A 24,775-nucleotide genomic window follows, 5' to 3' on the forward strand; every position below is an offset into this window, starting at 1 on the left:
CATCTGCTATCCTTTATCATCTTATTTGGCTGAATTAGACAGTAAGATCACATTTTCAGTATTTGGACATGGAACTGGCTAATAAGTGTGCTATCAAGGCTCCATGTACTATGAGGTCAGAGATCCACTCCAGAATTGTGCTCCAGAATCTAGGCTTTCATTAAAAAGATTAAATTTCTAGCCCTTAAAATTGAAGAAAAACTTTAAATGTGAATAAACTGTAAGATGGAACATGGTCTTCCAAAATCTTTAGGTAGCCTGGGACAACAGGTCTGAGAGCTGTAAAATGCCACCATTCCTCCACCAGACATAACTCTGAGACGTACTCATGAAGATTTAAGTGTAACAACTAAGTATTTTACTGATCGTATGAGAAGAAACATCCTGAACCATACACTGGAATTACTTCTATTGATCATTCTGCCAGCTCTGGGGTAAACTGTGAACCACTAAAAACATTGTAAATGGAAAAAAATCTCTTCCAATTGAAACTGATGGGGGAACTATGGATAAACAAAATGCATTTATCAGAGCTGGAATTTTCATGTAAATGGTACTTGCTAAAGTGATATAAACTCTAGAGTGACAGCAAATGGCCAAGTCATCTGTTTTTACATCTCATCTTAAAGAGGACTCCCTCTAGCAGCACACTTGCAGGGGTCTAGTGGTTGCCACTTGTATTATGTTTCTGGAGATAAATTCTTTCATCTCCAAAAACATAAATGGATAGTAAGAAATGGATTCAAATTTTATTGCCCAAAAAAAAGATTTAGTGAATAGGAGCTGTTCAGTTACTGTTTTTTATTCTGTTCAATATGTCACTCCTTCCATCATTACTGCACACTACTCAAGCTGCACAACGAATGAAATGGGGTACCGTGGATAAAATAGAATGTGATCCTACCAAAAACTAACAATGTACTGACGAGGCCGAGTTAAGACTGGAAGGGTAATCTTACAGTGGCATTTCCTGACTTGAGTGTTTCCTTTCGATCCCTAAATGTTCTGTTAACAGTTTCTAATGTATCACTTTCTACAGTGTTTTTATTTAAGACAAATTAAAAATCCATTATGTGGAATTACTTGCTAGACAGGAGTATGATGCGATTCCTGGCACAAAACAGTGTGTCTGCATGTACAACCTTTTAAAACCATTTTATTCTATGGTGAAAATTCATTGTGATTTGGTTGAAATTAGAAAGGCACCTCTGCAAATGAGGGACTATATTCCATCAAACTGCAAGTTTCTACCACCTTCTACTAAGATAGTAAAAACGTTTTTTAAAAATCTCAAAAATGATTTCATATTGGCAAAAAAGTATTCTCCTCCACTCTCTGTACTCAGAGAATCGAACTATATTAGTAAAACATTTGCCATAAGAGTCACAGGACTCTGGAACATCCTCCTGCCCTGGTATGAAACAGCCCAACCTGTTTTCTATTAATCCTTTCAGGGCATACTGCAGGGTTTAGTTCCTTCATCTGGCCTTTGAAGAGAGGGAGGTGAACGGATGTGAAGAGTGATCTGTGAGGATTTTAGGATTTGACCATTTGCTGCTGTTTAGTACAAAGGACGAGCTGAATGCATTGGATTTTGTTTTTGTAATTGGCAGGGCACTTAGAGCCCTTTGTATGGGCACTTTAAATAAAAAAAAAATATAAAAAGACTGGATCTGGCTATTTTTTTCTGGTTAAGTTTTGTCTAGTTCATCAGTTTATAGACACACAGAAACTCAACCATTCTCCACTTCTACTGGGACAAATCATCCCAGGGGCTTCACAGATAAAATATTTCCAAAAAAACCCCCCCAACAGTTGTGCCTGGATCTACGCTATCAAACATAAGCAGCTGCACTTATTTTATTTATATATTTACACACATACACCCTTTCAATACCTGCTCTAGTTATAGGCAATCAACTTCCCAAATATGGTCTCTGGCCCATATTTATTTAAATAGAAGAAACTATAGCTGTTTCAAAGGGAAAAAAGTATAAAAGGTGCGAGAATGAGATTGGAGAAGCAGATTTTTGTTGATTGTTATGATGTTGGACTGAACAAGCCTCTCCTAAAGTTAGCAGTGGCAGAAGACAGAATAAGAAAATGCAGATTCAAAGGGTCCGAATAATCATTTTTACTCTCATGCTAATGCTTTTAATTGAACACAAAAGAATGAAAAGTCCCTCTTTTACATTATCACAATAACTAATTCAACACAAATTAAAATTAAATCAGAAGAGATTATGCCTAGCATTCTAATTTTTCCATCATAAGCAGAAACAGCAGCAGTTTTTAGATCAAGTATGGTCTGGGTTTAATTATACCATGCTACCATGATATTTGACACTGCAATAAGAAATCTTATAAATTGAGATAATGCAGTTAGGATGAAAGCAATAATAATTATACAGCACGATAAGAGATCTAGAAGGGTTTTGTTTCATTATAAATCATGGTTTAAAACCTTCAGCACAATTTAGAAGCTAAATTGGATCATATTTGAAAGTTTTATTCTTTTAACCTGGAGTATATGTGCTACTGAAAACTGTTTCAACTTTAATTATGCTACACAGTGATTTTTAACATTTCCAAACACCTAATTAAGAGTCTCCCCTCTTCAACCTGGGGGTCTGGGATCTGTATCCTTGACAAAATTACCACAGTCTCTGAACAAATCTGGAAATTCTTGATGTGGAATTTTTTTTATACATTTTTTATAAAAGCAGTAAAGAATCCTGTGGCACCTTATAGACTAACAGACGTTTTGGAGCATGAGCTTTCATGGGTGAATACCCATTTGTCACATGCATCTGACAAAGTGGGTATTCACCCATGAAAGCTCATGCTCCAAAACGTCTGTTAGTCTATAAGGTGCCACAGGATTCTTTGCTGCTTTTACAGATCCAGACTAACATGGCTACCTCTCTGATACATTTTTTATATTATAGTTGGGAGAATCAGGAAAACAGATTGAAAGAATGACATTAGATGGGTTAACTTCTCTAAGATTTGTGGGATTTTGAATCAGAGCAATTAGATACATTGCAGCTTGAAAAATCTGGTTCCTGATGTGCAGGGTTTTAAGGACCAAAGGCAGTCACAACAAGAATATCCAAATCAAGAAAATGTCCTCTTAAATTAAGTAGATAGAAGATGGGACAACAGAGGTCTAAAATCATTTGCCCAACAAGCAGCAACTACAAATATGTGCTTCCAACTCATGATCGCATGGAAGGACACACCCTAAGTCAATGCCTCATTTGCTATTTTGGCTTCACTAGAACATCCCCTCTTTATATGTGCTATTCATTTTAAATTTCTTCAGGACATCTAGAGCTTCTCCTTCCTCAATACAATTTTTTACCTTTTTTGGGTAGATATATGGTTGTACTGATTTCTGTGCTTTATTACCCCCCACCTTTCAAATCCTTTCCAACTTTTTTTTGTTTTGTTTAGGCTTGTTATTAAAAGTCTCCCACTAACTGACACAACTTTACAAAAAATTCTTGTAAATACTTGATAATACCCCCTTTTTAGAAGATGTGAAATCAGGCAGGAGTTTTCTTTAGAGTTAAAAAACAAACAGACCCAATAGAGGGAATGGAATTTTTGCTCAGAAGTTGGGCTAATATTACAGTCCTGATATTCAAAGTGTTATTCTTTAGGAGGTTTTTTAAAGATTATTTTTACTCTCTTCATCCATTATTTATCTTTAAGTTACTATGTAATGGTCTTTACTCCATAAGGGTGGTAGTATAAAAGTTTAAGGTTTTGTTTCCCAGAGAGACCCTAATACTTATAAGGTATTGATAATGGGGCTGAAATGTCTGGATAATCTCTACTCAGAGTGAGCACAATTCAGGATACATTTATAGCATTACAAAAAGCATATCAGCAACACCCCACATGCACACCAGAATTTAATTTCAGGGGTATCTTGAAAAACAAATTTAATACAGTACAACAATTTAAAGAGAAGTGATAAATGTGGATGTCTAAACAAAATACATTCTTCTGCGATAGTTAACTTAATATATTCCAATAGTACTAGTCTGGCTCCTTCAGAAAGAGGCTTATATAGCTCAGAGACATGAGATGATATAGTCCTGCAGCAGCAGCACATGCAGAGAGTCTCGTAATAGCTGTCAGGGCAAGTACATGAGGTGTCATCCCTCCCTCTTTCTGTTAGTGGTTACAAGGGTCCAGTAGATTGACTACAAGCAGCTAGTCAATGTGAAAGAGAGGATGGCCTTGTCTGTGTACACAGCCAGAGAAGGGAAGGTCTTGAGTACTTTATAACTTTGTCCTGATAAATTAAGGAAGCTGTCAGATGCATCTTTCATTTAGAGATAACAAGCTTCAGATATTTTTCCATTTAGACTTACAGGCTTTAAAGAAAAAGATCTAACATCCTGCCTTTTAAAAAAAGTGAAGAGGAAGGACCATTTCCATAAAGAAACTTACACTCAGAAATAGCACAATTTGGTATCACAGACGTGCCACAGGAAGTGGGAGAGGGGCACCTTGGGTTCATAGCACAAGACTCTCTATTGTACTGAAAGTCGACTTTTCCTATGGATGGTCAACCATCCTGTTATGTGGCTTACAGTTTCCTCCTATGTTGTGAATTTCAAGTCACTGAAAGAGTGAAGTTTTTAAACTGAGGCCTGTGCTGGGAATTCAAAACACTTTCAATACAGTTAATCAAACAAATACATCATGGCTAGACTCTTAACATCCTGATTCAATTTGCTGAAGCCTCTATTGTTCTTAAAAATTATGTAATCATAGGAGAAATGTGGGGAACTATCTTGTCAGTTCTTTCAGGTTCTGACAACATTAGGACTAATTGAAAAGAAAGCTGAAAATGCAGTAAAAAGCCAAATACAGTGTGTATGTGAAACAATGCAATCTCCAAAAAATAAGCAACACCTAAGCCCATCCTACACTAGAAAATTAGGCTGGTTTAGCTATGTCATTCAGGGATGTTAAAAGTCCACACCCCTGAGCAGCATTATTAAGCTGATCCAAGTCCCCATGTAAAAAGCGCTAGGTTGACAGAAGAATTCTTCTGTTGACATAACTACTGCCTCTCAGGGAGGTGGATCACCTACCGCAATGGAGAACCTCTCTCATTGGCATAGGTAGTGTCTACAATGAAGCGCTATAGCAGAGTGCATTGTAAGTGTAGACAAGCCCATAGAACCTCACTACTTACTTACTAATAATTTACTTTTAAACTCAAAAGTGTTACATTAGCTGCATTTGTCAGATGAAAATCTAGAGTGAACTCTGAATATCTTGATTATTATTACTCCTTTATCTGAGTTTCAGATGTGTAATATGTATGACAGCTGTTTCAAAAGTGCCTCAGTGGAAGGTCAGATGTCTCTCTCTCAAAAAATAAACCAAAACATTACATTTGCACTGTGCTGAAAAGTGACTAATTAACTATTCATGCTAGTTAGGTTAGGACTTGTAGCATGTGTTCCTGTAAGAAAGTACAGCACATGCCAGTTTCATTGCGATCTATGCAGTGAACTGTGGAGCAGTCTGGTTTGTGCCTCTGGCAGATTTTCATATGTTGTAGTTAAGAGTGTGCAGCATTAAACAGCTTTGCAGTTACCTGATATCCTTCGGTTTTCTTCTGACACCACTTCAGCAAGGCATTTCTTTTGGAACCTCCATATTCCCTTGCAAGAGCAGATAAAGGGTCTTTCCTTTCTTCCCTGAGAGTAGAGGAAAAACAGTAAAGTTTTGATATCATGCCACTTTTTGCAACAATAGTTAGGAAAGTGAGGACCCATCCCAGTGAGAAGAATGAGGCTCAAAATGCTGTCTGAAGGAGGAATATACCCAGTTAAACCTGCAAAATCTTCCCTGTTAAGTGGGATCAGATCAATTGTTCCACTGGCAATCACTATGCATAATGATCAGACAAAAACACTGATTGTGACTGCATTAAGACCTTTTGGTGTTTTCACCACTGGTGTTAGTCAGTAACGCTTACTTTAGGATGAATTTATTTTAAATTACAGCCTCCTTTCTAGACTTGTATTTACGAACAAGATTTTTTCTAAGAGTTCATAATATTAAGCTGATGTGCTAGACTACACTACAACCCACCTGAACTATAAGCTATTTTAAACAACTTTAATTTGTGTTTTAAAACAAACTGATTGTATCTCTTTTGCTTCTCATGGCTGATTAGGAATGTAACCTTGAAACAGCAAGAAATTTGAATATTAATAGCACTCAGTTACTGCTACAGACTGTTTGTCCCAAGATCTGGACCTTTCAGGAGGAGGAACATGCTCAGTGGTCTACTTTATATGTAGACAATATTTTTTCTTTACCTCACTTGTAATGGAATGGTGTCCAATTCCCAATACACGCTATTATAGATATAGGCCCATAAGTAATGCATAATTTTTGGTATATTTATGAACAAAACAACTAAGGATACTGAAAGCCTAGAAAAATTGAGTTTGCCCATTCACCCAAAGAGAGGGAGGGAGGGTTTTTTGGGGTGAAAGGAAATATTCATTTTTTCCTTATGATAAAGGTCAGGCGGAAAAACGGTTCCTGGGCTGGCATGTTTTCATGATAATTTTGAATTATAAATATCAGTTTTATTAGACTAAAAAACACATTGCTCAAAATAAAAACTGCTACATTAATAGTGTTATTACTGAAATTAACATTTCTGTAGTTGCAGTAAGTCTTTCTGTAATAAAGGGTTTCGTATGCAACTAAAAGGGCTAGGTAGAAAAATCACTGAGCAGGTCCTCAAGGAATCCATTTTGAAGCACTTGGAGGAGAGGAAGGTGATCAGGAACAGTCAACATGGATTCACCAAGGGCAAGTCATGGCTGACCAACCTGACTGCCTTCTATGATGAGATAAGTGGCTTTGTGGATATGGGGAAAATGGTGGACGTGATATATCTTGACTTTAGCAAAACTTTTGATATGGTCTTCCACAGTATTCTTGCTAGCTTGTCAGGATCAACGGGTAGTGGTCAACGGCTTGATGTCTAGTTGACAGCCGGTATCAAGCAGAGTGCCCCAGCGGTCTGTCCTGGGGCTAGTTTTGTTCAACATCTTCATTAATGGTCTGGATGATGGAATGGATTGCACCCTCAGCAAGTTTGCGGATGACACTAAGATGGGAGGAGAGGTAGATATGCAAGAGGGTAGGGATAGGGTCCCAAGTGCCCTAGATAAATTGGAGGATTGGGCCAAAAGAAATCTGAGGAGGTTCAACAAGGACAAGAGCAGAGCCTGCACTTAAGATGGACGAATCCCATGTATGGCTACAGGCTGGGGACCGACTGGCTAAGCAGCAGTTCTGCAGAAAAGAACCTGGGGATTTACAGTGGACGAGAAGCTGGATATGAGTCAGCAGCGTGCCTTTGTTGCCAAGAAGGCTAATGGCATATCACGCTGTAATGTAGGAGCATTGCCAGCAGATTGAAGGAAGTGATTATTCCCCTCTATTCAGCACTGGTGAGGTCACATCTGGAGCAGTGTGTCCAGTTTTGGGCCCCCCCACTACAGAAAGGATGTGGAGAGTGTTCAGTGGGGGGCAACAAAAAATGATTAGGGGACTGGGACACATGATTTATGAGAGGATGAGGGAACTGGGCTTATTTAGTCTGCAGAAGAGAAAAGTGAGTGGGGATTTGATAGCAGCCTTGAACAAATTGAAGGGGGTTCCAAGGAGGATGGAGCTAAGCTGTTCTTAGTGGTGGCAGATGACAGAACAAGGAGCAATGGTCTCAAGTTGGAGTGGGGGAGGTCTAGGTTAGATATTAGGAAAAACTATTTCACTAGGAGGGTGGTGAAGCACTATAATGGGTTACCTACAGAGGTGGTAGAATCTCCATCCTTAGAGGTTTGAAGATCTGGCTTGACAAAGAGCTGGCTGGGATAGTTTAGCTGGGGTTGGTCCTGCTTTAAGCAGGGGGTTGGACTAGATGATCTCCTGAGGTGTCTTCCAATCCTAATCTTCTATGATTCTCTGAGGTGTTATGCATTCTAAATAGCTTAATGAGCAGAGGTAGGGATATTTCGAAAGATTTTGCAGTTAATCCTAATCTTCTCTATTTGGAAGAAAAATAACACTATGGCTAGCTAATATTCTGCATGGTAAAGGAGGATTATTTTTAAATAATTCTATGTATATTTAAATAAGATTCTCAGATCTCCACATCAGCACTACAAAAAATTACCCCTTCTAGACACCTGCCTTTCAAACACAGCTAGTTCATACTAATTACTTAATCCTTGGCTCTGTATTCTTTAGGACCAGCCATTTCAACCTCAGCAGGAAGTAGTGTTCAGTGGAACTTCTGCAGACATATCGAATTTCATCTGGGTTTACACTAGAATTTTATATCAGTACAGCTACATCTGGTGTGAAGAATCTACATCCCTGAGAGAAGTAGCTATACTGATCTAAATCCCTGGTGCAGACAGCATGAGGGTAGATGGACAAATTCTTTCATTGACATAGTATCTACACTGAAGTGCTACAGTAGACAAGCCTCTGAAATGCATCAATTTCACAAGCGTTGCTGGGGGAAAAAAAAATCTTGAAATCCAAATTTCACAGAATTTCTTTGCACATGTGCACTGATACCCCAGTACAAATGACTATTCTACATGACTTGACTATCTAATTTAATTCCAGATGCCATGTACTTTGTGTAATAGTTCAATGAACTCTGGCTTCAGATGAAACAAGATTATGTTCCAATGTCAAATTAAATATTTAAGAAAAATCAGAGTTTCTTAGAATGGTCAGTATAATATCAAGTCCTAATGCAAAGTTGTTCAGTACCAGGCACCTCCAATGCCAGACATTGGTATTAGAGAGACAAGATGGGTGAGATACATCTTTTATTAGACCAACTTATGTTGGAGAGAGAGATACGATCTTTCAAGTTTACACAGAGCTCTTCTTTAGGTTTGGGAAAGGTACTCAGTGTCACAGCTAAATACAAAGTGGAATAAATTGTTTAGCACAAGTAGTTAACACATTTCAAGGGACCATTCAAGGTGAAGTGGCCCCTTGAAAAGAATGGTGCCTTGAAATGTTAGCTACTTATGCTAAACAAGAAAAGAAATAAGTAAATTTAGACATAAATGCCAATCTCACAAAGAGTTGTACCAAAAAAAAATCAGCTCTCTCATATACACTGTATTTATTTTAGAACTAAAAGAACAGAATCAGACTCAAATACTGGGTCATATTTAACTTGATAGGCAAACTATGGAAAAGTGGTCTAGCTGAATTACTGTAAAATGGTTGTACAACTGGCTGAAAGACCATACTCAAAGTGCAGTTATCAGTGGTTCAGTGTCAAACAGGGAGGACATATCTAGTGGAGTCTCGCAGGGGTCAGTCCTGGGTCTGGTACTATTCAATATTTTCATTAGTGTCCTGGATAAGAGTGGAGAGTACGTTTATAAAACTTGCATATGACACCAAGCTGGGAGGGGTTGCAAGCACTTTAGAAGACAGGATTAGAATTCAAAACAACCTTGACCAATTGGAGAACTGGTCTGAAATCAACAAGATGAAATTCAATAAAGACAAGTGCAAAGTACTTCACTAAGGAAGGAAAAATCACATGCCCAGTTACAAAATGGGGAATAATGGTTAGGTGGAAGTACTGGGAGTTACAATGGATCACATATTGAATATGATGCAACAATGTGATGAAGTTGCGAAAAAGGCCAATATCATTCTGGGGTATATTAACAGAAGTGTTGTGTATGAGAGACAGGAGGTAACTGTCTCACTCTATTCTGCACTGATGAGGCCTCAGCCAGAGTACTGTGTCCAATTCTGGGCGCTATATTTTAGGAAAGATGTGGACATATTGATGGAGTCCAGAGGAGAACAACAAAAATGTAAAAGGTTTAGAAAACGTGACCTATGAGGTAAGGTTAAACCACTGAGCATGTTTAGTCTTGAGAAAAGCAGACTGAGGTGGGACCCACTAACAGTCTTCAAATACGTTGAGGGCTGTTATAAAGAGGACTGTGATCAATTGTTCTCCATGTCCACTGCAGGTGGCATAAGAAGTAATGGGCTTAATCTGCAGCAAAGGAAATTCAAGTTAGATATTAGGAAAACCCTTCTAACTAGCAGGTAGTTAAACTCTAGAATAGGTTTTCCAAGGGAGACCCATCAATGGAGGTTTTTAAGAACAGGTTAAACAAACACCTGTCAGGATCCTGTCTCAGTGCAAGCAGGGGGCCAGGCTTTACTTCTTGAGGTCTCTTCCAGCCCTACATTTCTATGACTCTATGCTGCTAGACTGGGGCGTTAAGGAATTAACTTTTCTCTTATATCTCCAGATCAGCACATGCTTTAGCAACCCACATTCTTGCTTAAGTTAATTATTGTGGAGTTTGTGTTTTCACACTAGAATGAAGATTATGCAATGCCACCATAATTTAAGAAAAGAATGGAGATAGCTCCTTATAAGATTTGTGACAACATATAAGAAACCTGAGTCAAAATTCTCTTTTCAGGTTAAACGTGCTGGGTAGCCATGAGGGAACTGTACAGCCTGTTCCCAAATTCCAGTAAGGCACATGGTTTATATCAAGTTCTTACTGTTATGAAAACAGCGTGGAAGGAAACAAATGAAAATGAACTGTAGGGAGACAAAAAGAAATGGATTGTGATTGATATAAATCTTAAAATGAATATCTTAGGCCAACTGTATTCCAAATCAAAGAACTGATTTATGGTTTCAAGTTGGAGCCCAGGGGTGTGCCCACATTTATTGTGTATCTTTGCAAAAGTTTATTTTCTTAAAATCCCTATTTTACATCCTATAATGAAATTTTGCAAGCTACACACAATATATTAAAAACCCAACAGCAGTTCTCTTCTGAAGAGGATTCCATGGGGCAATTATTTTTCATTGTACAGTAACTCCTCACTTAGTCATCCCGCTTAACATTGTTACATTGCTGATCAATTAGGGAACACACTCATTTAAAGTTGTGCAATACTCCACTCTTGCATTGTTTGGCTGCCTGCTTTCTCCACAGCTGGCAGCCTCCCTATGCCCCCGCAGTGCCTCCCGCCTGCCAGCAGACCCCGCGGATCAGCGCCTTCCCCCTCCTCCCCCCAGCTCCTTACCATGGCAATCAGCTGGCTTGCGGTGTTTTGCAGGCAGGAGTGGGAGGGAGGAGTGAGAACTCGGCAGGAAGGCTCCCCCTCCTTTCCCTGCCTCCTAAACACTGCAAGCCAGCTGACTGCCCCAGGCAGGAGAGGGAGGGAGAGCCTGCGCCAAGTCCTCTCTCCTCCCTCCTAAATGCCACAAGCCAGCTGATTGACCGGGGCAGGAGGGAGGGGGGAGGAGTGAGGACTCGGCAAGCAGATTCCACCTCCCTCTCAAACGCGGCAAGCCAGCTGATTGCCCCAGGCAGGAGGGAGGGAGAAGGAGCAAGGATTCGGCACACAGGCTTCTCCTCCCTCTCCTGCCTCCCAAACGTGGCAAGTCAGCTGATTGCCCCGGGCAGGAGGGAGGGGGAAGGAGCGAGGACTCAGTGCGTCTCCCTCCGTAACCGGGCAATCAGCTGGCTTGTGGCATTTAGAAGGGAGGGAAGTAGGGGGAGAGGAGCCAGGACGCAGCGTGCGAAGTAAAGGGGGAGGAGGTGGGGGGGGAGAAAAGAGGTGGGTCAAGGGTGGGGGCTTAGGGAAGGAGTGGAGTGGGCAGGCTGAGGGTTGAACCCCCCGCCCCTGGTGCTTGCAGAGCAGGGGAAGCTGCCCTGGAACCTAACCCCCCCATTTACTTTAATTCTTATTGGGAAATTGGATTCACTTAACATTGTTTCACTTTAAAGTTGCATTTTTCAGTAACATAACTACAACGTTAAGTGAGCAGTTACTGTACTGTCCCTCCACTGCTCTAATAGCAGCAGGTTTTCTTCCTACAGGGCCTACCACTCTACTTCATACTTACACAGAGCAGTTGTGCTATTGTGATGGCCATTCTCCATCTATAACTCATTCATAATGCATTCTTTCATTGCAACCTTTGGTCTGCAAAAATGCAGGTATAAATCTTCAGACTTTAAGATTCGTGTAGAAACGTTAGTGAAATTTTTATCCTTACTCAGAGGTGAAAGTGGGCTGGTATGGAGGACTGGTAAGAAAAGGAGACTGAGGGAGGAAGGGAGAGAGAAGCCTGCTCCCTGCATAAAAATAGTTTAAACTCAGCTGTTCCCTGATGGTTCAGCCCCCAGGGCTAGGTTTCTGGCATCCTTGTTAATTTCACTCACAGTAGCTGGGGGGAGGGGGTCGAGGGGAGAGTGTGTTTGACCATGACGGGGGCAGTCTTTTTCTGCTCCCGGGATGAGGGGATCTCTCCAATACTAATATACACAACAAATACAAGCATTTGGCTGCACAGCTTAAATCCAGTGCTAATACAAGCAGGTGGAAGTGGAAAACTCACTGTCACATTGGTTTCTCGGCTCCTCCCTCCCCCTCCTCCAGTCAGACTGAAGACAAGGCTCTGCACTCCCCTCCCTCTCCCCGCCCCCACTCCCAGCAGGGGTTCTCCTCTAGGCTCTAGCTTTCAATAGGGACACTGGCTGAGATGCCTGCTGTTGCCGCCTGCAAAAGAACAGTTTAAACTCAGCTGTTCCCTGTGCAGTTCAGTGCCCACAGTTAGGAGCCATTTCTGGCATCCTTGTTTAATTTTGCTACCAGTTGTTGTTGGGCGTGTGTGACCATGGCAGGGGCAGTTCTTTTCTGCCCCCCGGGATGAGGGAATCTCCTAAACACAATCAAAATCAGGAACCATTTCCAAGCTCAAATCTATCCCATTCCCTCTCCAGCAGAGGATCATGGTTGTGATGTCCAAACTTTTTGCAGACCCTCTTTGAAATGTTCCTGTTTAAAAAAAAAAAAAAAAAAAAAAAAGCCACAGAGAACATGGTGGAAAGATGTATCATGATTATTAGGGTTTATTTTGGGCAAAGCAATTTTGCTAAAGCAACTAAAGATTCACAGGGAAAGCAAATAGCTTCCATAGACAAAACCACAAAGGGATTGGAGGGGAAAACTGAATATTCAGGGAAATTATTGTGCCTCCTTTGAAAGAAATAGTAGTTTTCATTCCAATCCACCCTCTTTATATATTGATTTAAATACCTGAAATGTCCTTAGGACATAGGGTACAATCTCAGATCTCTTTTTGTTTTGTCCTGCCTGCAGAGTGCAGAGGCTGAAATTGACAAAATTTTCTTTAAATATCTTGTACATTTCATGAAGGCTATTCCAGTTGTCCTTCATTCACCCCTGACCCACCCCTGCCCCCGCTCCCTCCCTGGCTGGCTGGCTGGCTGACTGGCTGTGGTTTTTGTCTTGGTTATTTACTCCTTGGCAGACACAGCCCAGCAGCACCTGCTGGCTCTCTGCAGGCAGCAGCCCACAGGGGCTGGTTGCTGGGGTCGCTGCTGTCGGTGGCAGGCTGCAGCTGCATTGTTTGTGACACATTCATACACATACACATGCATACAGTCAGAGGTGAAAGTAAGCCGGTCCGGTCTGGTACGGCATACCGGCAAGAGCCAGTACGCCGTGTTGGACTGCACTGACTTCCACGGCGGGGATTGAAAGGGCTCTGGGCTGCCCGTGGCTCTAGCGGCTGGGCTGGGGCCGGGATTTAAAGGGATCAAAGTTCCCCGCGGCTGCGGGCAGCCCAGAGCCCTTTGAATTCCAGCCACAGCTCCGGTGGGCTGGGCTGGGGCGGGGATTTAGAGGGCTCAAAGCTCCCCACGGCTGCAGGCAGCCCAGAGCCCTTTGAATCCCAGCCACGGCTCTGGCGGCTGGGCTGGGGCCAGGATTTAAAGGGCTCCGGGCTTTCCTCAGTGGCAGGAGCTCTGGGCCCTTTAAATCCCTGCCCCAGCCCCGCAAAGCTCGGGGTTCCCCCTGGTGGCCAAAACCCCGGGCCCTTTAATTTTCCGTTGAGCCCCAGGGGGCTCCCAGCCACCTCTGCAGCTGGGAGCCCCTGGTTGATTTAAAGGCCCTGGGTCTCCCAGCCACAGCTGGTTCCCCAGGGCCTTTAAACCTTGAGAGGCCACGCCTCTTCTGGATGAGGCCCCACCCTGCCCTCAGGACTCTGGCAGTACCGGTAAGTCTTGTAAGTTACTTTCACCCCTGCCCTTACTCAAAATCAAAATGTGGGATTGCCAATAAACTGTCTGTTTCTTTAGCGTTATTTGTAAATTACCTGTAAATTAAATGGACAAACTGTACATAGGCATAGAACTTCACACAATGAATGATTGGTATGCTGAAGTACGCCTCAACTAATCTCAGTGAAATCATTGCTCTGGATAATGTCCAGAGCTGCAAACCATTTCTCAGTGTTATAATGTATTTATTTATTTATTTATTTGTCGATGAGAAGTTTTACTGTCAGGTGATCTTGGGAAAGTCATTTAACCTCTGTGGACAAGTTTCCCAATCTGTGAAATGTACTTAGCTCATATGCGTTATAAGACTTGATATTTATAAAATGTTTTGAGTCCTTATATAGAAGACACTATAAAAGTGAAGACTATTTTCCCCATGATATCCCACCATACAAACGAAGACTGCTGTTCTTTCTAGCATATTCAAATATCAGCATCAGTAGGATGAATTATACCTTTGCCACACGTTCTATATGGAGCCAAATCTTAAATTAACGCAAAACTGAGGCTGGTTAGAATGTTACAGGTCACTTGTTAAATGCAGTTTCTCACTACAAACACATGACTTCAAAGCTCAGTGATCTGCCCTGGCTGTCTGTTGGTTTCCTGGTGGAGTTTTAAGGTGTGGATATTGACCCATTAAGCCGTAAGTAGCCTGGGACTTGTCTTCCCAAGATACCATGCCTTATGCTGCTACAAACAGTCTATGTGAAGTTCCAGAGGTTACTGAAGAGCATTATTGCAAAAATAACAGTCAAACGTTGGTGTTTAATGCTAGGACTAAATTCTATGCTTGCATAATATGGTGTTTCAGAGCTCTGAAATTAATACTGGTTTAAAAACACTGTGTAATAATGGGTTGTACCTTATGCGATTTCGTGTTGTAGGGGTGACAGAAGCTGTAGGAGAGGAGGAGAGAGAGAGTTGTGGTGAGGTGGTTCCCATTGCCATGAGAGAGGCTGAAGATGCTCCGTCAGGTGCACTAATATCTCGTTTGATTTCTTCACTACTTCGTCTAGACACTGAATGGGGGAAATTCAAAAGCTCTAGAACCAAATATATAACCTCACATAAAGGAAGAAAAACACGAGCCTGTATCATGTAATTCTTCATATATTTCACCCTTAATGAAGAGTTCTAGGAAAGGGGTAAATTGATAAAATTACCAAAGTTTTGTAGGATTAAATTTTACCTGAAGCAAGGGCAATTCGCTGAGTGGATGCCTTTATGCTATCTCTCTAACAGTCTTGGAATGTCTTGAGTAAGGGAGACATTACATAAAACCCAACTATTATATTTTCTTACGGTCCATGCAAAAGTAGTTATGATGTTAGAATTTTGGGTTTTTTATAATTTGTTCAAATATTAAAAGTTCACTAAAATGAAACAGGCACTTGAGTGAAAGTTGTCAGATGATGTGAAGAAGGAATCCTATGAGCTTGACGGCTGACCTTATCACTAGTCAGAGGAAGATTCTTATTAACAATGAAAAGAACCTATGTAACACCCTGGAACAGTATGGACTGTCATTAAGTTTGCCTGATGAAGATTTTAATTATGAAGTGACCAAGACAATATGTGACTTTACACAGAAAAACGCTATAATGATTTACCACAGGGCAAACAGTTTGCGTTTCACCTGCTGGTACCAACCCCACAACCTGAACGTATGTCAAAACTCAGAATGGCTGTGTAGTAGCATATTCTTCCTCTATATAGAGCCCTTTCTAGTTAAATAAATGTAGGCAAGCTGAGTTTTGCTTCCTAAACCTGCAAATAAGCTACTGACTGCATCTGTGCAAGACAGAAAAATACAAAATGCTCCAAATACTTCCAGAGAGATTTAATTTCTACTGGTATCAGGGACTATGTTAATTTATAAATACCTTACTCAGTAAATTAGGAAGACATTAATATAAAAATTACAAAATATCACTCTTTTGGACAGTTAAAAGACATCTGAAAATCCTCATTTAAATACATTTTCTTACCTATGTCACACGAGTGAAAGCTTTAAAAATACTATTTACTTTTCACCACTTATACTATTTACTTGCTTTTCAACATCTCTCTCTCAACTTGGATAGTAAAAAGCACATATTCAGACCCACTTTTTGTTTGTATTCTGAACCACTTCCAGGTTCTCAGTGCTGCAACGTATGTGCTGCACATATTGCACGGGAAGGTTTGTTTAAAAATATCCATTGGATTTAGAAATAGGTTCATGGTTTTATATTGTACTTAGGTTTGTTTTTATTAAATCTATGGTTTGGCTTTTTTTATTTTATTTTTTTTACTTCAAATTAGCATGGACTCGACTTTCTATATAAACTAAATGACACTGATACTGGTGGCTCATGTAAATATTTTCAGTTTTGAAAGCATATTTTAAAAATGATTAACTACAAGTGTAGTGCCATTGTTTTATCACTTAACAGTTTTTACCTTTTACCTTTTGGATATAGGTTTTTTAACACACATTTCTGTGTAACTTGCAAGTCAAAATTCTGTGCAACATTGAGAAGAAAGGTTATAGAGCAATACCCATTTCCTGGATGGCTGAAGATGAGTCATGCATGAATCTTGGTTCTAGTGTATACGCACAACTATTAAAATATGCCATAGGAGGAAATGGTTCCACAGAGTTAAGCTCCTCAGTTCTGTTTGATCTAATAGGTCGGAATGTTTTATCAAGGGCTTTTATGTTATTTTCAAGTACAAAGGCAAGATTACATTTTCACATTTGAAAGTAAACAATTCCAAACAAGCAAGTGCTGCTTGCATACATCAATTGATAAGTGGTTGTAGAATCTATCGGTCGGAAGACAGAAATTCTCTTTAAAAATAGTAGACTGGGCATGTAACCACAGGACTGAAAACAGAGGGTTCCTGTTTTCATCAGGCAACTAGATACGTGTTATTACCTGAAATAGATTTGGCACTTTCCATGGCAGGTACTCTTGGCAATGAGGCTGGTCTGCTGGTAGAGGAAGTTCTCAACAAATGTTCTGCTCAGGAGAAAGAAACAGATGCAACACTAATGCAGATTTCAGTTGTAGGGATGTGATCAGTGCAGAGACTGTGATAATCATTTATGAATTATAGAATCGGTTCATCTAGCTTACCATGACAGATAACCGATTATATGTCTGCTTAGAAGGAGGCCGAAAGTTTGTCTGTTACCATAAAGTTCACTGTGGAGCCATCCTAACCATCCCCCTGCAACACTCCTTAGTAGACTGCTGCCATGATTTGCTATAATGAAGCTCGTAAACACAAGGCTGGGCAAGAAACTCCATCTTCGCACATGTCAAAACTACTCCATAACTCAGGCAGTCGGAGGTGCTACTAAAGTAGATTACTGTCATCCTCTATGGACAGGGCCCTACCAAATTCCCGGGCACGAAATACACGTCCCGGACCATGAAATCTGGTCTTTTGTGTGTTTTTACCCTGCACTACACAGATTTCATGGGGAAGACTACCATTTCTCAAACTGGGGGTCCTGACCCAAAACGGGGTTGTGTGGGGGGAAGGGAGAGTTTGAAAAGTTTTTTTTTTTTTTGCGGGGGAGGGTCACAATATTGCCACCCTTACTTTCTGGGCTGCCTTCAGAGCTTGGCGGCCAGAGAGTAGTTACTATTGGCCAGGCGCCCAGCTCTGAAAGCAGCACCCACCAACAGCAGTGCAAAAGTAAGGGTAGCAGCATCACAACCCCCTTACAGTAAACTTGTGACCCACCCCAACTCCTTTTTGGGTCAGGACCCCTACAATTGCAACACTGAAATTTCAGATGTAAATATCTGAAATAATGAAATTAGCGATCTTTAAAATCTTATTACCACAAAATTGACTGAAATGGACTGTGAATTTGGTAGGGCCCTATCTATGGAGTTCAAATCCATCGTTGTTGTAACAATCTTTTATCATTCCATGCATAATAGTAAGAAACTGCTTTAAATGCTAAAATGATGAAAGATTACTTCTGCACACTGGAAGTCAACGAAAAATTAATTTCTTAAAAAGATAAATCTAGCAATAAAATGGATTTTGTATAAACATAAGACCCATTTTGATCGACCTTTAGATTAAAAAATAATTTTAAATCAAATTCTTTAAAATAATGAGTATATAAAAGACACCTGCTTAAAGAGTTATATAGCAATATAAAGTTAATAAGTACATAAAATCCAAAGAGGCAGTAATTTTTTGAAGAAAAATGAACAGAAATGCTAAAAAAATATAAATCAGCCTAATTCATTAACAGAAATTGGTATATGAGCAACACAGACAGATGTAAAAAATACAAATATATACATTTAAAAAGTAAACAGATTTCTTACCTACCATGCCTAGTGTTCAGAATTTTGCCTCTCTCTGGTACAAGTTGATTATATTAAATGCATAAAACAATGTAAAGAATGCAGCTGCCTTTATGACCACTTAATATATTAAGGTTATTAACTCTTGCAGGAGAAACAAAGAACTCTGAACACAGGTCCTGGCAGGCAACAAGCCTTTCAGATTACTTTGAGAATGTATATATTTCTAATGCTTATGTCTACCCATGTATTCTGTTACAACAATTTCAGATGCTAAATCATTTACTTGGTAAGGCATTTCAATTTTACTTAAAAAAAATTGAAGTATTCTAAAATTAAACCCCCCACTTTCCTAAGCAAATAACCCCAATATGCATTCAACAAAAGTACAGAAAGAAGTCTGGCATATATAGACATCATTAAAGAGTAAATATACCGCTTGGAGTCATATGGGGATTATCTTGAGAAAACATCTACAAAAAGCTCCCAAACAGGCATAAATCAGACAGCTACACCCAGCATACAAAAACAATTCATTCTTACAGGAAGGGCACATTGTGAACAGAGTTTGACAGACAAAACAAAGTTACCAGAACAGGGAACTATTAGGAAATAGAGATATCAACACTTGTTAACTTAATTCAGTTTTCTGTCTTGCTGTCAAAGCACCATTTCTTGAATACTGATAACATAGCAAAGAAAATTTAATTCATTTGCATGTGCTAGCGTACCCTATATTTTTAATCTTGAAACCATGGACAATAATACAATAAGTACATACAAATGTCCTCTTTTTAAAGACTTTGGATAGTCCTCTGGGACAAAGTAGCATGACTTCATGTCACGAGTGCCATGTTGGCCTGGCTTTGCATTTGACTTCAATACATTTTGGCACTTTTAAAGGCATGCATATCCTGATAGCAGGACATGGGATGGCTCTGTCAAAAATCCAGATGAGCATCAACTCTACAGAATTCATACATGGGCGAGACAAACTGTTAAAATATTTCTTTAGCAATTTACCAAAGAGACATGGGAACATTGGAGCTCTGTGTTCCACTAACAGAGATCAAAAATTCGGGAGACTGGCTGGGAGCGTCCAGTTTTCTGAGAAATATGGTACCTTTCAGCTCCCAGCTGCCGTGGGTGGAGGGAGGCCTCCATGCAGCTTCCAGCTGTCGCAGACAGACGGGGAACCCCACAGCTCCCTGCCACTGAAAACTATGGAGCCGCAATGGCAAAAGTCATAGACAGGTCACAGCTTCCCTGAATTTTTGTTTATTGCCCATGACATGTCTGTAACTTTTACTAAAAATAACCATGACAAAATCTTAGCCTTAACTATAATTCATGAGACAATTAATGAAGGAAGATACACACCTGGAAATTTAATTTAAATATCAATCATATAGTGTGTCAAATACTTGATGGGAGGAAGCCAGTGTTTATGGTGAAGAATGCACTGCTGGGAATGGCTGAGGTAACCAGTCGCACTGTACTAGCCTGTGTTTGGTACTAGTCTATAAAAATGAATTGTACTTACAGTAATTGACAAGGCTGTTGATAGTGAAATACTGGGATTCTGATATATTACAAGCTAAAGTTGTTAGACTGAAAATTAAAGGAATGATCACAATTTAGTAGCAGGCGCAAGCTGCATATGTGAAGAGTTTCTAAAAGCTGTTTGCTGCACATTCAGGAGACAGAAACGAGGTGGCTCATAAAAAAGGGCATCTACTGTCATGAGTTAGATCCAGAAGAGTTACATGTAAAACTGGCCAGTGTCAGTAAATGTTCATTCTACACAAATCAATTTGCTGTTAATTACATGTTGTACTTGTAGAAAAAGCTAACAATTCTTTTAATGTAAAATTAATAATAAAAAGTCCTAATGAAATATGACTATTAGGATTTTGTTTATGAATCTGTTCTGAATAATTAATATAATTTCCAGTAAAACATATTTAATTAAAACCACTCTGAAACAAAACAGGTAGCTATTGAAATCCATGCAAACAAAAACTGAATCCTTTCAAGGGTCTTTATAAGGGAAAGTAAAGAAAAATATACAGACGCTCAGGATACCCTCAACCTTTTGAACTGGGATTATCTATGGAATATGTTTAATAAATTTTGGCAGCAATTTTTTAAAGACAGATTAACTGTGCAAACAGCTACTACGTTCAGAAAAGTACCAGGAATTATTTGCTTCGGGACAGCAATTCTTGAACTCCAGTGAAAAAATGTACATTTCATGAGAATTAGTCTCTCTCCTCATCATACATGCATCTTTTTGATAACAAACATATATACTGAAATGCACCAAGGTTCTGTGTTTCAACCTCTCTGAAATTCCGAGTTTTTGTGGGTCCAAGTCAAGATCAGTATTTATATTTTTTCTCAATTAAAAAAAAAAAAAAAAAGGTGAAAGGACCACTACCCACTTTACTCTTTATATTAAAGATACCTATTACAAGCCAATAGTAGCATAAGTTTTACAAGAAGTAAAGCTAATGAAGTCGAACACATACCTTGAACAGGGATTTCTGCATAGCTTGGTCTTTTGTCTGACAAAGGTGTAAGGGGTTTGGAGGCTGATATTGGTCCACTTATAGAATGCCTCTAAAATAGCAAGATATCATATAACAACATATTTAATTTGAAGATAAAGAGGAACCATCAAAATGGACTGTAAAACAAGTAGCCTCTCATTTGAGTTTGATGAGTTAATTACTGTATAAAATCTTCTTAACAAAAAGAATCACTACACTTATAGTAGCGTCAGAATGTGGCATAAATATGTTCAGGTTGGTATAATGCGACATGCAAAGAGAATTCATGCTCATTTTTGCTTCTGTGAGATATATAAAAAAGGCCTGAATATTACTTTTTACCTGAGACCTGGTCTACACACAGACATTGCACCAGTTTAACCAAAGTCGCAATATTAAACCCATGCAGCTGTGTGTATAAAATATGGAAAGAGTCCACACACAAAGCTGCACTGGTTTAATATTGAAACATTATTTAAACTGGTGCAGCTTCTATGCGTAGACAAGCCCTAAGTCTTATTTACCAAACGATGGTAGGTTTGACATTCCAGGTACCAAGGAATTGAAACCTAAATCAAAGAGTGATTTTTATTCAGAATGACAGTTAGGTTTTGTTATCACCTATTTCATTTGAAGCACTCTACAAACAGCTGAAAGTAAATATCTTTGTTAAACATTTCATCATACCTTTATGATATCAGTCTAATTATTTTCCATATGAAGGTCCTCTGCACTGCAGTTCTACTCTGAAGGATAACTATGTAAAACTTGCACAATTTTAACAGATTTTTTTGACCTGTGTGAATTCAATGTCCTGTCTTTTCAGTGATACGCGTAAGTTCTAACTGCTCTTTACAGATCCTACTCAACAAAAATGGAGCTGGATTTTTTTTTTTCTTGTTCAACCTAATTTACTAAATTCCACCAGTTACACCTGTGGAAACTCACTGAAAAAACAGTGGAACTCAAAAATGCCATTTCTACACTCACTTTCAGAGTAGAGCTGCACTTTAATGTTGATTTTTTTGATATGCTAACTCTGTATACTGTCTTGGGGAGACCTCAAATTCCATTCGAGTACAGCCTCCTGGATACCATCGTTGAGGAACTACAGCAACCACGCTCCTAGTAATTTTCTTTGTAAACATTTACATATATTTTTAGCTATAATGAATCTTTACTCTCTGAAAAGAAGGAGAGCCAGCATTGTGTGATCCAATAGCGTTCCATCCATCGCATGCAAATCGTGTGGACTACTATTTTGGAACCAATAGGTCATAGTGTGGAAATACATATTTATTCTGAAATCTGGATTTTGCATGCAGCATGTTATCATTCCACTACTACAGGTCTGGATCTGCCTTGTTTACAGAAGTGTCAATCTGCAGTATTGTCCAATGAAGTCAAACACACCAGCTGTCACTATTCTTTCAGTAGTTGAACAGTTTGATAATCATTCTCTACATTCACTGAGACCAGCTGTTAGTCTTTCCTGATTCCCTCCATAAATTATTTGCGTTATTTCCTGGAAAATTATATTTGGTTTTAAAATATCTAATGCAAGTTATAGTATACCTTCATTATTTACTTACCTTGTCCCTCTTACATTTAACTATCTGATCAACCCACTAAAGAGTTTAAAATGAAAATCATGTCAGCTTCCCACCTGGCCCATGCTAAAATAAGATGGCTAAATGAGCTGGCCCCCTTATCTTCAGGAGATTAAAGGCTCAGGTGCTTCTCATGCCAAGTCATGTAGAGAAGCTAAACTCAAAGATATGATAAAAAAATTAAACCTTAAGTATAGAGTTCGTAACATGTGCTTGCATACACAGGATTACCAGGCTACTTACTCTAGCATGGCTTTCATATATAACAACCTTTTTGCACTGGCAAGAAAATGAGAAAACTGCCAGTGTCTAGGAGTCTAACCCCCATAATACAGCAAGAGGAATTGTATTTCATCACTCCATTATCAGATTATCTATGGGATCCTAAATGAATGCTATCAAGATGGATATTTCTTTGTTTAAACATGCTGTCAACGGCAAATCAAGTAAGCCCTGGGAGAGCTAGTTTTAATTCATGCATGAAATTGCTTCTCATAGCTAATTTTAAAAGCTAATGTTCTCCACTTATTCAGAAACTTTAACCACCATGTCAGAGTGAATTTCCCTATTTTACAAAGGAAATCACAGCTATAACTGAAAGAAAAAGATAAAATTCAAAGAGGAATAAATACATTTTAATTTGGCTAGGCACCGTGTACTCACATCACACATAGTCTCAATTCAATCAAGACTTCCCACTGATGTCCTGGGGGCTATGCCCCTCCCAAATATTAAACATAATTGTACCTGGCCTGCCAAAACTCAGAAGCCAAAACTCTTGGCGGTACAGCAGCAAGGGTTATAAGATTTAAACCTAAACCTGTCCCTTATTTCTCTACGATCCCCCACCCCTCGCCTTCTTTAAAAAACAAAAACAAAAAACAAACAAACCAAAAGAAAGAAAGAAAAAAACCCTCTTACGGCTTGTTTTCAAAGACTTTCCTCTACCAAGGATCATCAGGCTATCACCTGCTGCATTGCCTATGGGCTAGCCCTACAGCAGTGGTTTTCAAACTGGGTTATGCGAGCTCTTGTCAGGGGGCATGTGAGAAAAATCCTGTTATGGTGGACAATGCATTTTATTTAGTAAGACTTGGGAATCTAAGCATAGGTATATTATGACCCTATTTCAGATGAGGGCATGTATTAGATCAGGGGTCGGCAACCTTTCAAAAGTGGTGTGCCGAGTCTTCATTTATTCACTCTAATTTAAGGTTTCGCGTGCCAGTAATACATTTTAACGTTTTTAGAAGGTCTCTTTCTATAACTAAACTAGTGTTGTATGTAAAGTAAATAAGGCTTTTAAAATGTTTAAGAAGCTTCATTTAAAATTAAATTAAAATGCAGAGCTTCCCAGACCAGTGGCCAGGACCCAGACATTGTGAGTGCCATGAAAATCAGCTTGTGTGCCGACTTCGGCACGCATGCCATAGGTTGCCTACCCCTGTATTAGACTATATTATTTGGAAAGGGGTATGCAGCCTAAAAAGTTTGAAAACCACTGGCACAGAGAATGAAGGAAGACCTTCCTTTCCAATTCTACCATTCTCAAAGATTCCACATTAGTGGAAACCTCTCCCACCTCCAGGAGAAAGCTATTGCTAAAGCCTATATAAACATGGAGCCTCCACAGTACTCCTAGACTGGAAGCAAGGGAACATAGCTCCACACCTCCACCTACCCATGTTTCAGTACTACTTCCCCAATCACCATGTTCTCCTATGTACAGTACTGTAAAAACAATCATTCTTGAGATAGGGTCAGAAAAGTGATGGTCTTACTAAGCTGGTAACCTTCGGTATGTTTGTCATTTCTACTTGTCATAAAACAAGTTTGTTTGGTTTTCTGCTTTTTACTTCTATTGGTACTTCAGAGCCAACACCATTATATCCAGTCATGTTTACTCTAGCCAATTTCCCCTAGAATTTTCAATCATTCATCCCACCAGGGTTTGCACTAATGTAGACAGGCCACAGATATTCTGGGAAATTTTAGGGGGAAATGGATCAACTGAATTATTTACCGAGTTCCAACCAGCAACATCTGTACTAATCTAC

General features: G+C 39.5%; 1 protein-coding gene across 3 annotated transcripts in view; it reads right to left on the reverse strand.

The window, feature by feature from the left end:
* Positions 1-24,775, reverse strand: part of SPECC1L (sperm antigen with calponin homology and coiled-coil domains 1 like) — a 114,488-nt gene that overhangs the window by 31,625 nt on the left and 58,088 nt on the right. For 2 of the 3 annotated variants that reach the window (XM_032801312.2, XM_075060020.1), the window contains exons 10-13: positions 21,088-21,178; positions 17,159-17,242; positions 15,100-15,256; positions 5,627-5,729 (exon numbers count right to left, since the gene is read on the reverse strand). In XM_032801312.2, coding sequence (XP_032657203.1) covers positions 5,627-5,729; positions 15,100-15,256; positions 17,159-17,242; positions 21,088-21,178 — 435 coding nt within the window. The remainder of the gene's footprint in view (positions 1-5,626; positions 5,730-15,099; positions 15,257-17,158; positions 17,243-21,087; positions 21,179-24,775) is intronic. The other variant, XM_032801315.2, reaches the window with a different exon arrangement.

This window comes from Chelonoidis abingdonii, chromosome 22 (genome assembly GCF_003597395.2).
Source record: "Chelonoidis abingdonii isolate Lonesome George chromosome 22, CheloAbing_2.0, whole genome shotgun sequence".
NCBI lineage: Eukaryota > Metazoa > Chordata > Testudines > Testudinidae > Chelonoidis > Chelonoidis abingdonii.